Source organism: Ciconia boyciana, chromosome 6, assembly GCF_034638445.1.
Source record: "Ciconia boyciana chromosome 6, ASM3463844v1, whole genome shotgun sequence".
Taxonomy (NCBI): domain Eukaryota; kingdom Metazoa; phylum Chordata; class Aves; order Ciconiiformes; family Ciconiidae; genus Ciconia; species Ciconia boyciana.
In genome coordinates, this window is record NC_132939.1 from 70,320,636 (window position 1) to 70,333,981 (window position 13,346).

Here is a 13,346-nt window from a genome sequence, read left to right on the forward strand (position 1 = left end):
TTGTTCAGTATTTTCAGAAAATTTGTTGTCCTGTCAGGAAGCCAAACCAGGACAGAGGCATCAGCCAGGAAAATCCCAGCAAATGTCTGCAGCCAGCGGATGCAATTTGAACTGCAAAATCAAAGTTATCAGATTCTTGAGAGTGGTGACTAGGCTTCTGCAATTGTAAATCCTTCTGCAAACCACACACTAACATGTGCTGTTGCAGCCAGTTAAAAAAAAACAACAAACCACTGAAATCTACCTAATTCAACATCCATCTAACTTAAAACTTAGACCTTGTTAGGTCTGAAATTTAGATTAGCTGGAAAACTTTAGATTCCATCGAAATCTAAGTCTGGTACCTGCTGTCCCCTGTCTGGGTGAAGTGTGAGAGTCGATCTCGGTCCTATGGATAAGGTGACATCCAACGCTTTGTGTGCCAAGAATAAAAACCAAGTTGTGTCAAGTCTTCTGACTTCGTGCAGGCGTTTTCTGCGTCCAGGAGGAGAGATCGCCTTCTCCCTGCACTAAATGGAGCTAACCAAAATTATCCACTGGCATGTCTCTGTAATAGTGGCCCTGAAAGGTAATACGTGTTTTTGGCTTGCAGCTCTATTGGGAGCGTTCCCTGGTGATTTGAGGGGTCACGGCTCACTCTTGTCTGAAACCCAGCTCTGCCAGACATCCCCCATGAGATTCCTCCTCCTGGACGCTGGCTGGAAGTCGGGACAAGAATGATAAATGTAAAAGATGTCCTTTTTCTTGCTGTTTTTACCCTGTTACATCCTCTAGGATGTCAGACAGGTTTCACGTGACATCATGGTGTCAGGGCAGCTTCCCCACCAGGCTGCTGTTATTTCAGTTTTTGTATATTAAACGGAGTATGAAAAGCAGCTAAAAAGGCACCTGCCAGTGATTTGTGCCTCGTGTGGCCTTTCACTGCTGTGAGCTCGGACCTACTCTTTCACCTTTCCAGCTCTCGCTGAATGCCATCCCCACATGCCTTGTCTAATTTATACTGTTGAGAGTATAAGAGCAGAAAACGGCGAGTTTTTTGCTGTGAGAATCTGTTGTTAGACCCGCTCCACAGAAGTGTTCAAGCCTTCAGTAACAAAGAAAACTAAATATTGGTTTTAACCAGAATAATCTGAAAACTAATTAGAAAGTGATGAGCTTCAGCAGATCCTGACTTTCTAAGAAGAAAATAGCAGTTTGATGAAAAAGAATTATTTAAGGAAAGTCAATTTTCCATTCAGATGTTTTTATGACAGTTCTTGTTGACAACTACCGATGAAAACTGCTATTTAACATTAATTTTACAATGGGGGAAAAAAAAAAGGTAGCTGATATGCACACCATTATGTTTTTCTGGAAGGAGTTAGATTCGGGAGCTTCCCCGTTTTCATATTATTTCCCCCGTACAATTCTCCATAACTGGCACCTTGTAGGAGCCTAGGAGATACTGACTGCGTCACCCTTAAACCCCATCTTGAGCAGAGCGTTGCCCATCCCTGCCCTTGTTCACAGCGAGGAAATGCGTGAATGTGCTCCCTGCACTTTGGGGGTGAGAGCTAAACAGTCCTCTCTGCCTCCAGAATTGCTGGAACGGCATTTGCTCAAAGGCTTAACTTATTTGTCAATTAAAGCATCATCTGCGAGCGACAGTAAGCATCCTCTGCAGAAGTTCTGCTTAATTAGGAGAAAAAGGTCTTTTTTTCTTTAAAAAAACCCCCAAAAACCTAGAGAATAAAAGTAGATTTTTATTTGTCTGACCCTTTGTACACAGGTAGGGCTGATAAATTTACCACTATAACCTAAAATAAATAGATCCAATTACCCGAGTGGCTGCAATATATTCCTCAGCTTCCTCCTCCTGGCTTGCAGAGATCCGTGCGTGCTAAGGCAATGCACCTCTCTTGTTCTTCTTTTTCCAGAGTAATTACTGCTTATAAACTGAATTTGGCAACACAGAGCATTGCTAGGCTTGGAGGAAAATATTTTTGTACTTGTTAGTGCTGTCATATTTCATTTATTAGCATGTTATCAGATAGCTGTAGTCACTGTCGTGGCGGTGTCACGCTGTGTGGGTGACAGCCATGTTACTCTGCAAAAAGGGTCCTGCCCCAAAGACTTTGCCATGGGAATGCAACCAAGGCAGAGAAGAGCAGATGGGTGTGGGTGCCCAGAGAGATGGACCTGCCAGCGAACCACAAGTGCTGGCACAGCCGGTGCAGGGCTTAGCATACTCATTGCCAAGTTTGCAGGGTGAAAGTTCTCTATTTAGTTTTCTAAGTTATCTATGTAGTTTTCTAGGTTTGTTTAGGTTTTTTTAAGTTTAAATGTGGTGATTTATTTATTTAAAAATATGCCTATTTTTTTATAGTAGTCAGATTTTATTGTAGTGAAAATATACCTGAAATAGTTCTACCACAGGCAATGATCTTCCCGTTTCCAAATAAAGATTTTTTAAATATTTTTCAATAGTCTCACAACAAGAAAAGGATCTCTGAAAACTACTTCACGAGCATTTCTGGGAAAGAAAACAGAAATTGAACAAGAGCTTGGGGCAGGTGCTCAGCTGGCATCCGTAGCTGTATCTCTGATGAAACCCACAGCACCCTGGCTATTTGTGCCAAGCAGGCACCTGCCCTGGGTACCGAGATGTTTCCTACGTAAGAAATGTTCTCTAAGGACTGACGGGAACACAGTAGTTTGTGGTAGGTATGGATTTAAAAAAATTGCTTGTTAGGGTATTTTTCAGGTGCCAGTGGTGTGTTGTAAAAGCAATGATTGATAAACACTGTCAATATGGTGGATGTTCCCTCCTCCACTTGTTGGTCTAGGCGCTGCCTGTCCTAATTAGCTCTAATTATCAAAGGTGTGCTTCAGAAAGACAGCTCATTTACCACTATTCTGCATGACGGTAATGGTCCCATAGGTAGCCAGGAGCACCGGAGGTCCCCAGCAGGATGTCCCCTCCCTTCCCTAGCACTGCTCCTGCCTGACCACGCTGAGGAGAAACGCCGAGGCTCGGTGGTTGTCCCTTGGTCCAAAAAGTTCAGAAAACTTCAGTGGTGTCACATCTGGAAAGCGAATTTCCGTGCAAATAGGGATTCCCCTTGGCATGCTGCGAGTCATTTTCTGCGCACAGGGCTGGCTTGTGAATGCACAGGTGCAGGTTGGTTTTGCATTTCTATTTTAATTTACGGGTAGATGTGCAAATTATTTTTTCTGTTTCCAGACATAATGTTTTCATTTCACTGAAATAAATCCATTAACCAAGGTTGTAATATCTGTATCTGAGCTATGGCTGGAAAATTACTGTTGTCATTTTCACGGCGATCACAATCATTAGGTACTTGAGTTTCCTAAAACTCTCTGGCCATCTAGTCTGGTCTTCTCTGTGTCCCGGCCATCAGGTTTCACTCAGCCACCTCCACAGCCAACTCAGCAGCTAAATAAAACCGCAAATTTGACTACAGTATAGATTCCAGAAATATATGAATTCTGAAGTGTACTTTTACAATCTGATCAAATTCCTTTGAATTTTCTGTCTTATTAAAAGACTGAGCGAGATCTGTAAAGCCTGCACTGTAAGAAGTTTCCCATTGCCTCAAAAGAGTATTTTCATGATTCTCTTTTGCCTAACTCTTCAGCATTATTAGGATCTCTCAAATTCTTCACAAAATAGAGCCTATGCTTTTTTTTTTTCATTTATTTAAGTATATACGCACTTGTTTTCCACAGGACTCTGTGCGAACCAAGGAAATATTATGTCCCGTAATCTCAATTCCGCCACCAAACCCCACACTAGTTAGCTTTAAACTGTAATGCTTTTTATAGTTTATGGGGCTTATTATTATTTTTTCAAATGTGTACATATTTGTTCTTTATTTATCTAGAAAAAGACAGTGTTTGTTTAGCTTTAAAAAGATACAGACAGACTGGAGTCGAGATGCTCCGTTATCCACCTACTTGTGGAAGCTGTTGGAGGCATTTTCATGGAGATCATGCCCTGCCTACAGAAAGGGATAACAGCAGCTCTAAATCACTTAAGAGTTGTAAAGACTAAATAATTTACCTGTCTAGACTTGCATAGTGCTTCCACCATTCTCATATCTGAGAGCATTTTTATATGGCACCGAGAGAGGACTGACTTGTGTAGTCTTCGCAGTGCCCGAGGCAAAGGCAGCTCTCCAGCAGCTCCTAACAGAGCAGGCGGGCAGAAGAGGGTGCTTCTCCTTCCCATGGCTCCTGGAAAAAGGGTCCTGGGGTTTGGGCGGGTTTGGCGGATTCATCATCGGAGACGCACGGCAGAGGAGGGCTGGCAGGGCGGATGCTGCAGGCAGAGCTGCCGTCTGCTCCCAGCCACACTGCTTGGCTCATCCTTTGCCATCAGAGGGTTTTTAGCGGGTAGTTTGTTTTAGCAGAGCTGGGTCGAGAGCAGTTTAATGCTCCCAGCTGAGTATTTATACAAATCCCTTGGAAGGGAGCACTGTTGGAGTGGGTATGCTCTCCAGCCCTTGCAGTCAGTCTGGCTGCTTCTCCACAGTAGCCAGGAAGCTGATTTGAATTTATTTTTTTGGTGGTGCTTTGTTTTCTACTGCGTTAAATAAAACCAAGTCAGGACCTGGAAAGCTTAAAGTGCCATTTCATTTCAGTTTTCAATTGCATATGAAAATGATCCTCAGAACAGCTGGAGGCGCCCAGAAGGAACAGCTGGAGGATGGAGAGATGTGGGAATAACGACTGCGGAGGGGTGGAAATCGTGTAAGGCTTTGCCAGCATCGTAATGAGTCCTGCAGTGCAGATGAATAGAGCGATCTTTCCCCAGCATATTTCAGCATCCAGTGATCTGCTGGAGGCTGCATTCCCACCACCGGTTTTAACAGCCGCTCATAGGCGTATCGTGCCCGGCCAGGTCTGACTCTGCTCTGACTTTAACCTCCAGAACAAAAAATGGCAATGAGTTGTCCAAATGGCTGCAGTACTTTGTCTAAAGGAATAGTTCCTGACATTTGCTTTAAACCTGCTGCACGATAGCTTCACTGGGTCTCTTCCTTTCAGTTAGCTCTGGACATCGCTGGCTGTTTGCACCGTTAAGGAGCACTGAGCTGTTTTCGGAGAAATATCCACAGCAGCTCCAAGATCTCCTTCCTGAAAGGCACAACTTGATTAGGCTCCATTAGATTGGACTTCATTAGGAACTGGGTTTTCCTTTGCAACTGATGAATTAATTATTTTTATTTTTATTGCCGATTTACTCGATATTGCAGTATTCTTCTGCAGCTGCTCTGAGCCAGATTCAGATTTAAGCCCCCAGCATTGCAGTCTGCCCGTGAAAGCGAGCAGCATGTGTCTTTGGGAGCCCACACCAACGTCTGATGACATCCCAGGTACTTTGAACTCAGCAGCTCTTCTTCCCCTGTATCTCCTGTCTTCAAGTCTTTTACTAATACACAAGAAGAACCCCCCATCCACACCTGTGCACCGTAATCCACGGGAGCTTGGGGTTTTTTTAAAAAGCTTTTGCTCAGGTACCTTGTTACAATTAAAAAAAACCAAAAAACACACACACACACACAAAAAAGGAAAAATAGAGCTTTACTGCCAAGTTTCTGACTGCTACAGGGGCTCCAGGAGTGCGGCTTCTCTGAGCAGCTTTGCCAAGGAAGTCTGCAGAGCTGTATATCAAACAAAAGTGCACAGACTTCCTTTATTTTTAGGTTCCAAACAAGTGGTATTGGAGGAAGGTAAAACCTATTAAAATATTTGAATAGATATTATATATTTTATATTGACTCTACTGATCTATACAAGCACATATCAGACAGCAGATTTCCATGCATCTAACTCTGGTATATTTACACTTATATATTAATGAATCATTTTTTGTTATAAAAGCACACAAACTCCATTGCCAACAACATAATATGTAATATCTACTTTGTAACCTATAAAATACTCGCTGATGTGGCCTGGGAGACAAAGTGCTGCCTCTGCTGGAAGCTGAAGAAATGCCACACAATTTTCCTGAGAGTAATCTTCAGAGCCTGGGCATGATATATCAGAGGCACAGGCGTAGACACAAAATAAAAAAAATAAAATTGACTGCCTAGTCTAAGCCTTCATTACCAGGCAGGATACAAATCCTAGCAAGTAACTTTCCCTCACAGGCAAACATGCCCTCAATAACTTAAAAAACAAGAAAAGGAAAGAAGAAAGGCTGCCTTTGTAAGCTAAAATGACTCTGACGTTCCACTTCATATCCCTCAGGCAATAAAATAATTTACAGTATGTTTCGATCAGATATTGGAAACAGCACTTGCTTAAATCATCTCAGCTTCACTGGCATTTTAAATACGCGGTGGTTTAGCACCGTTGCCCGGCTGGGAGGCTGTGTGTCCCACCTCCCGCATCGCCCGGTCCATCACCGGCTGGTCTGCAAGGCAGCGGTGTGGTCCCCTGCCCACCTAGACCCTCAACCCCCTCATAAAATGGTGTTACCTGACCTGATTTATCATTTACTGGTTTTGTTTTCTGTGGTGCAAATCCTACCCCAAGATTATTTAAACATTACTCCTTCCCTGTAGCTGTCATAGATTGTTGTTAGAATAACATTCCTGTTGGGTGAATCAAATAAAAAGTGGCCACAAATACAATAGAAACGGAAGCAGTGGCATCAGTTTTTCATATTTATTCCTGTTGCTAGAGCTGGGAGAGAGAAACTAATTAATTTGCTTAGGCTAGAATGCAAATTGGAGAAACCAAATCAGCAGGTAAAGTCTCTGCTCAAGGCCACACAGTCAAAATAAATTCACTGAATGGTATGTTTTCTCCTTAACAAATCTTACAGTGAAGACGATGATATGATCCGCACCTTGAAGAGCAGCTGTCTGGTTTAAAACAAACGAACATCCTTACTGTCATTTCTCTTGATGGCTAGGGAGCCTTCATTTTCCATTTTATAATCCTTAAGACATGAATGTACTTAGGCTAAAAAATTCATTAAACGTTAATATAAAGCCTGTTTTAACTTCAGAATGTTTGCTTCCCAAAGATAATTGTGTAGGAGAATGAACTGTACTCCCTTTGCGGCTTTTCCATATATTTTTCAAAAACTAATACTAGAATTATGAAAGATAGGAATAAGTACAGCAAAGTAAATTAAATCAAATTGCTAAAGCCTTGGGGAAGAGCTAATGCAAATGAATTAAACACATATAAGTTCCAAACAGCTACAGAGTAAGTCTCCTTCTGAGCACCGTTACTCTCAGAAGATGCCTGAGACACTAGCACCTTTGCTAGCTGTGAAGTCACTATCTTGTAAAAACAAAAAACCAGAAGAATAAACTGTTAGCTCTGGCTACTATCATATATTGTAGTTTTTATCATCCCTTTCGTTTCCCATTAAAGTTATTACCTGCAAAGGTGTAACTCTGAAATGAGCCACCAAAGTTAATTTTCTTTTTCTGTCACTGGGTATCATCTGTTCATGGGTAGATGGTAATTCTGTATTTTAAAGACTATTTTGACCTTAAAGGCAGGGGAAACTTTCATTTAAAAGCTATTTATAAGGCTAAAGCATCTTATAAGTAAATAAACCAGGGGAAGAAGAAGGAGGAGACTGAATACCAATATATGCTAAAAGTCATTAAAGCAGAGCTGCCATGGAGAGGTGAACAGAGAATTATTGTTCAATGAATATAGTGCATCAAATGGAAACAGCAAAACAAACACAAGAAGAGGACATTATTACAAATTGTAGACAAGTTTTGGATGTTCAAACATTAAATGGGCTTAAGTAATGGGAGGAAACGATAGAAAAATCATCCATTAAAGGCTGTTTAACATATCACAGACAGCGCTTTCTGAAAGGTCCTGTCCCAACGCTCTCCAGTGCCCTCTGTGCTCTCCCTCTCCCCCAGGCACTCAGGACCAGTGGAGGATGCTGGGCCAGGAGGGTCTTCAGTCAGATGCTCTTTCATCATCCTTATGTTGTTTTATTTTTGGCTAATCTGTGTCTGGCTCAAAGTTGGTGATCATTATACCTGGGTTTAAAAGTGTATTATGGTGCTGGCTGTGAGGGTAAAGGCAATAGGGCTGAAGAGGTTACGGATATGGAATTACCATGGGTGGAATGGAAAGAAAACCTGGAGTGCTTACTTCTCAGGGCAGAGAAATGACTGGACAATAGTAAATATTAGTAAATTTGATTAGTAATTTCTCCGATACCCATTATATATCATGATTTAGAAGGTATTTGGAAAGTACGAACAATTGTAAGACAGGGCGGTTAAAGGAAAAGATGAGAATCTGTGAAGGGCAGATCTGGCTTGACTGGCTAAGCAGCTCTCCCTTAGAAGAAGGCTGAGATCTGGCACATTTTCTTTCCCAAGAATAACTCTTATCTTTAAGCCAACAATTCCCTGCAAAGCTGCTGCCTTGGGAAACTATTAGTGAAGCAGAATAAGGTGGAGAAATTGTACAGTGAGGGCAGATGAAGACACTATTGGGTTGTGTTGAAAGGGCAAACATAAGGCTGGAGAGAGAGACTAGTGGAATTTCTTACAAATTTATCTTCTTTTGTATGTTTTTTATTCTGTACCTGGGCACAAAGAATAGTCACGCTGTGATGAAATTTTCTGCTGACACAAAATTGGAGGATATTATCAATGGAAAGAAGGCTTGCGGTATTGAGGATTTAGGATTTCTGGTCTTCTATTTGCAGTTATCTGTGGCTGTACTGCAGTCCATGTACCAGTTAAGAATCTGGCTTCAAAATTATACGAAGCCATATGATATTTAATCTACGAAGAGGAAAGGTCAGGCTGGGATCGATGGGGTTTTGAATCAGTAGTTTCCACATCATCTCTTCTTCAGCAGTCATTTTTGGGGGAATCTGTCAGGGGCAATTGTCCTCAGAGTTAATACCTGCCATTTCATTGTCCTGTACCACTGAGCCCTGTATCCACCCCTGATGCTATTCACCACTTCTGCCTCTCTGCTCACCTTGCTGCCAAATCACGGTAGTCCTCTGCCAGTAGTTCCAAACTTGGATCGTGATACATGATAAATGGTGATTATTGCAATGAGCTACAAATACAATAACTGGATGTCACGAGCTCTAAGCAATGTTATCTTAATATGACAGTCTCCAAAATTTACCTTAATTTCAAGTACTCTGTGGTTAGCTGGATTCTTGTCTAAGCAAGAAATGGTGAACAGCAGTATATGTGCAAGTATGGTTCCTAATTTACAGGAGCTGAGGGAGTCTGTTTACAGCTTCCATTATGTAGGGAATTCAATGTAAAGAGTCTGAAGGTTATCGGTATCTGTGATGGAGATACCAACCAGTGAAGAACCTGAGGACAAGATGCTCTTGAAGAGATAATTGTAAAAGAGAGCTCCTTCTGAAAGGAGCACGGCATGGACTCTGTGAAGATTGTTCTCTTGCAGGGCTCGTCAGGGATTTTATATTTTTACTTTTTATGTCTGTAAGACAGCTCTTTTAATATGGATGCAAAGATTTAATGTATCTTACGGGCACAGGAGGCTTTCAGGATTTCTTCTTTCTCATGGACTAAAGAAATGAGCTGTGTTTTTTGAAGAGCCGGAATGTCTTGTCACTCACTGTTTTGCATCCAGTTGCAAATACGTGCGTGTTTTTCATGCACGCTACCTGATGTGCTGACAAGAGCTGAGTGTCAACATCATTCTGTCCAGGTTGCCCTTATTCTTCTGCAATGATTACGTTATCAAAAGGCAACTGGGAAGGGGAAGTTAGGTTTTTGCATACACTGTATGGTGGCTATATTTTATTTATTTTGTATTTTTCTGGAATCAAAAGTCTGTCAGAGTTTGTAGCCGCAAATCTCAATTATTTAAAATGCAGTTTAATTCAAGGTATGGGAAGATGGCCCATGCTTGCTTACTTACTTACTTACTTCTGTGCTTACTGGAATATCAAAACTACTACCTGAGTGGATAGAAAAGATTAGCGTATGATTACATATTTGTTGAAGCCTGAAGGCAGCTGCTGGGCTGGGCTGCGGAGGGGTGTCTGTGCTGCTTCATCGATCCATCTTCTGCCACTGCAAAGTTAGGTCCCCCACTGAACACAGAATCGCTGCCTCAACTCTGTGCAAGAGTCATTGTTGCCTTGTGCACTTTATCTAAACTGAGTCAAGGCTTTTATCTCTTTTTCTCCCCCTTCCTCTTCCAGAAAGTCCCGTGTGTCAGAGTCTGTGGTCCCTCTGTGAGGCTTGGGAGGGCTGAGCCTCCTGGGCTGCACAGGCACGGGACCTCTCGCTGCATCTCCAGCGATAACATCGCTGAAGCAGCACAGTGTCTTTAAGTACTCAGCAGAAAATGTCAATAAGCAGAATGCCATGCTTTGGACGTGCACATTTCTGTTACAAGCTGATCAGTATCTATTGAGGTTGTATACTTACCGTTATTGAGTTCCCCTCTCGTGGGTGCCGGGCTATGCTGTGGTGCTCTAGCCTTTCCGCAGTGGCTGGTTAACTCTGTCTCTCATGCTAATTCGCTTACGAATCTCCTGCTCTCCCTTCCTTGCCTCCTCCAGACCCACCCACCGTGGAGCCCACCTTCCTGGAGATTCGGCAAGGCCAAGGCCGGAGCATCACCATGAGCTGCCGGGTCCTGAGGGCATATCCCACCCGGGTCCTCACCTACGAGTGGCGCCTGGGCAGCAAGCTGCTGCGCACCGGCCAGTTTGACGTGCAGGACTCCACCGAGTACACCGTCAGCAGCCTCTCCCGCGACACCTACGGCATCTACAACTGCAACATCATCAACGAAGCGGGCGCTGGCCAGTGCAGCTTCCTTGTGACAGGTAGGCTTGGCGATGTCTTGGTGCGCCGAGATGATGGACTGAGCGTGCTGCAGGTTTGCATGTCGTTGGGTAACGCTATTCCTGCTCCAACCAAAGAGATATATCCCTCGAAGTAGAATTGTAGCTTAAGGCGTCTGGTTTGGATTCTGGGGAGGTTGGTAACAAAATAGATTTAGCTTACTTCAGTGGTTTGAGTGATTTTTAAGTGCAAAATGTAAGTATGGCTTCTCTGCAGGCATCTGTCGGTATGCTTTTGAGAGAAGCCTGAGAGAGTCATCAGGCAGCAAATTTCTTCCATTTGGAGTTTGCAATAAGGCTTGAATTTCCTCTTCTCTCTTGGGATGCTCAGCGAGCTTGGAGACCGGGGCAGGCAGACCACAGTCTCAAGCAACTTCAAGCTACCCAAGTACAGAGGGGTGTTGAAATTTGTTCCTTTTCTCAAAAAGCAAAGGACTTTGTGAAGTTACGTACACAAGATCACAGACTCAGGGAGGATGTGCAACCCCTGCCATGATCTACCCATGTTGAGTAATTAATGCACTGGATTGAGACAAACTTTATATGTCTTTTATCTTTAGTATCTTGGATCTGAATGTTAAACTGGTTGTTTAGACATGCAAGTCTTGATTCTTCCTCTATTGGAAATTAGTTACCATGACTTGAAGACTCAGCTGCCCGATCCTGCAACACCCCATGCCTGCACAGATGTTGTGCCCAAGCTGAGGTCCTCTGGTCGCTGGAGTCACATCAGCTGCAGGCTCCCCATCCCTCTAGGCTGGTTGTCCCAGCACTTAGAATCACTGGAGGGAAAAAAAGCTTCTCTGTTAAGTGAACCATCTCCTCCCAAGTTCTGCGGTGGGTCAGGAACCTGTTCCCTGTTCCTCTGCACCAGCTGAGAGGGGTGTCCAGCCACCCGCCCTGGGTGGGCTCTCTCTGGGGGTCAGCATGAGCAGCCCCAGCCTCCCTAAGGATGTCGGAGCAGTAGCCCTATTTCAGCTCCAAATCCCTCCCATCAGCTGCTTGAAAAGGAACGATGGGAAAAGAAACCAACCAACAAGAAATTCAGAAGATGTAGAGGAGAGCTATCTTAGAAGGAAAGATCCCCCATCTTAGTGGGATTTTATTCTTGTTTGACTGACTTGGCTCCAGCTACAGTCCAATCTAAATGAGGTTTTGCTTTTGGGGTTGCTGGCAGCCTGGCAGCTCCCTGAACCCTGCCATTGTTTAGGAATCTGGGCATTATTATCAGCTTCACTGCTACCAGCAGAAAGGGCATGGATTTAAGGGATGAGCTGCAGAGCATGTCTCAGGGACCCTGGTCTGCACAAGTCCTGGATATCAGGGTAGACCCTCCATACATATCTGTCCTGGGAATAAAGGAAAGAATTTGATTCAGCTCCCCAGTGTTTTTCAGTACAATTTGGTTTTATAGGAAAAAAAATGTGGGCCTGCTTTCATGTGGATACTTTTTTTTTCTCTTTTGGACTTAGTCGAATGGCATCTCGTTGGCAAGGATTTCATCGGGCCAGCAGTGCATGGCACAAATGTGGTGGGAACACCGTGAACACCCCAGTGACTGATGGCTCTGCTTCTTTCAAAATGTAATCAAGCCTTTGGCTGAGTTATCATTCAGAGCCTGCGTGGAGGTATTTTCACAGCCACCGACTTCTCTAAATCTTTGGAGTTTAATCCAAAAGGTGGCTCCGAAGGAAACCAGAGAAAACAGTCTTTTTCCTCAAATGAGTAAATGCAGTTCAATTTACTGTTCATCATGCTTTAGACCCGAGACTGTGGAAACCTATTCTAAGGCAATTATTTTGCCAGGATTGGGGCAATCTGAGTGGCTTTCTGTGATTTATTACCATGCCAAAGCAAGGCACATAACTGAAAATTAGTACTAAAATGGTTTTATGATATACTGTCTCGCATCCCTCTGTGTGCCTTGCTCATTTTTAGTTTATACCATTATGCGAATTTATGCTGTATGGTTGCATTAAGGATGCTCAGAGTAACACTTCGGGTTATGACTTCCGTGCTTTCCTCAGTCATTTAAGGTTAAAACCAACATATTTAGTAAATATATTCTTTGACATGTGGAGTTGAAACTGCTCTCAGGAAAGAGCAGTAGCTGTATTCTGGTCCCAAGTCTCATCAGGACAGATGAAGTTAAAGCGCTGGGGAACAGAAAACATGTAGAAGAAAAATGATGAAGTTGTTAAAAAGGAGGCTTACATTTCACCGGGAATGTGAATATAGAAAAGAAATGGGTCACTTCTTAGACACACGCATGGAGAAAAAAGCCAAATAAATAACCCAGTGGCAGGAACCTGGTGCCAGTGGAGAGCTTTTCTTTTGGGTGGAATAATGGGAGTTGCTGTAGCCCATTTTTAGTTGGTTTTATTTCCAGGTTTTCATGTAGTAGCAGTGTGCTGCAATGCTCACGTTGCAGCGGCTGCAGAGAAGCATTGGTATGCTAAGAGAAAGGTGTTCAGTACAGTATTAAAAG

At 43.2% G+C, this 13,346-nt stretch overlaps 1 protein-coding gene across 1 annotated transcript in view; it reads left to right on the top strand.

Annotated features, from left to right (window-relative positions):
* The window catches only part of MDGA2 (MAM domain containing glycosylphosphatidylinositol anchor 2), a 389,857-nt gene that overhangs the window by 298,367 nt on the left and 78,144 nt on the right, over positions 1-13,346 (top strand). The window contains exon 10 of the mRNA XM_072865499.1: positions 10,571-10,840. Within this exon, the coding sequence (XP_072721600.1) occupies positions 10,571-10,840 (270 nt within the window). The remainder of the gene's footprint in view (positions 1-10,570; positions 10,841-13,346) is intronic.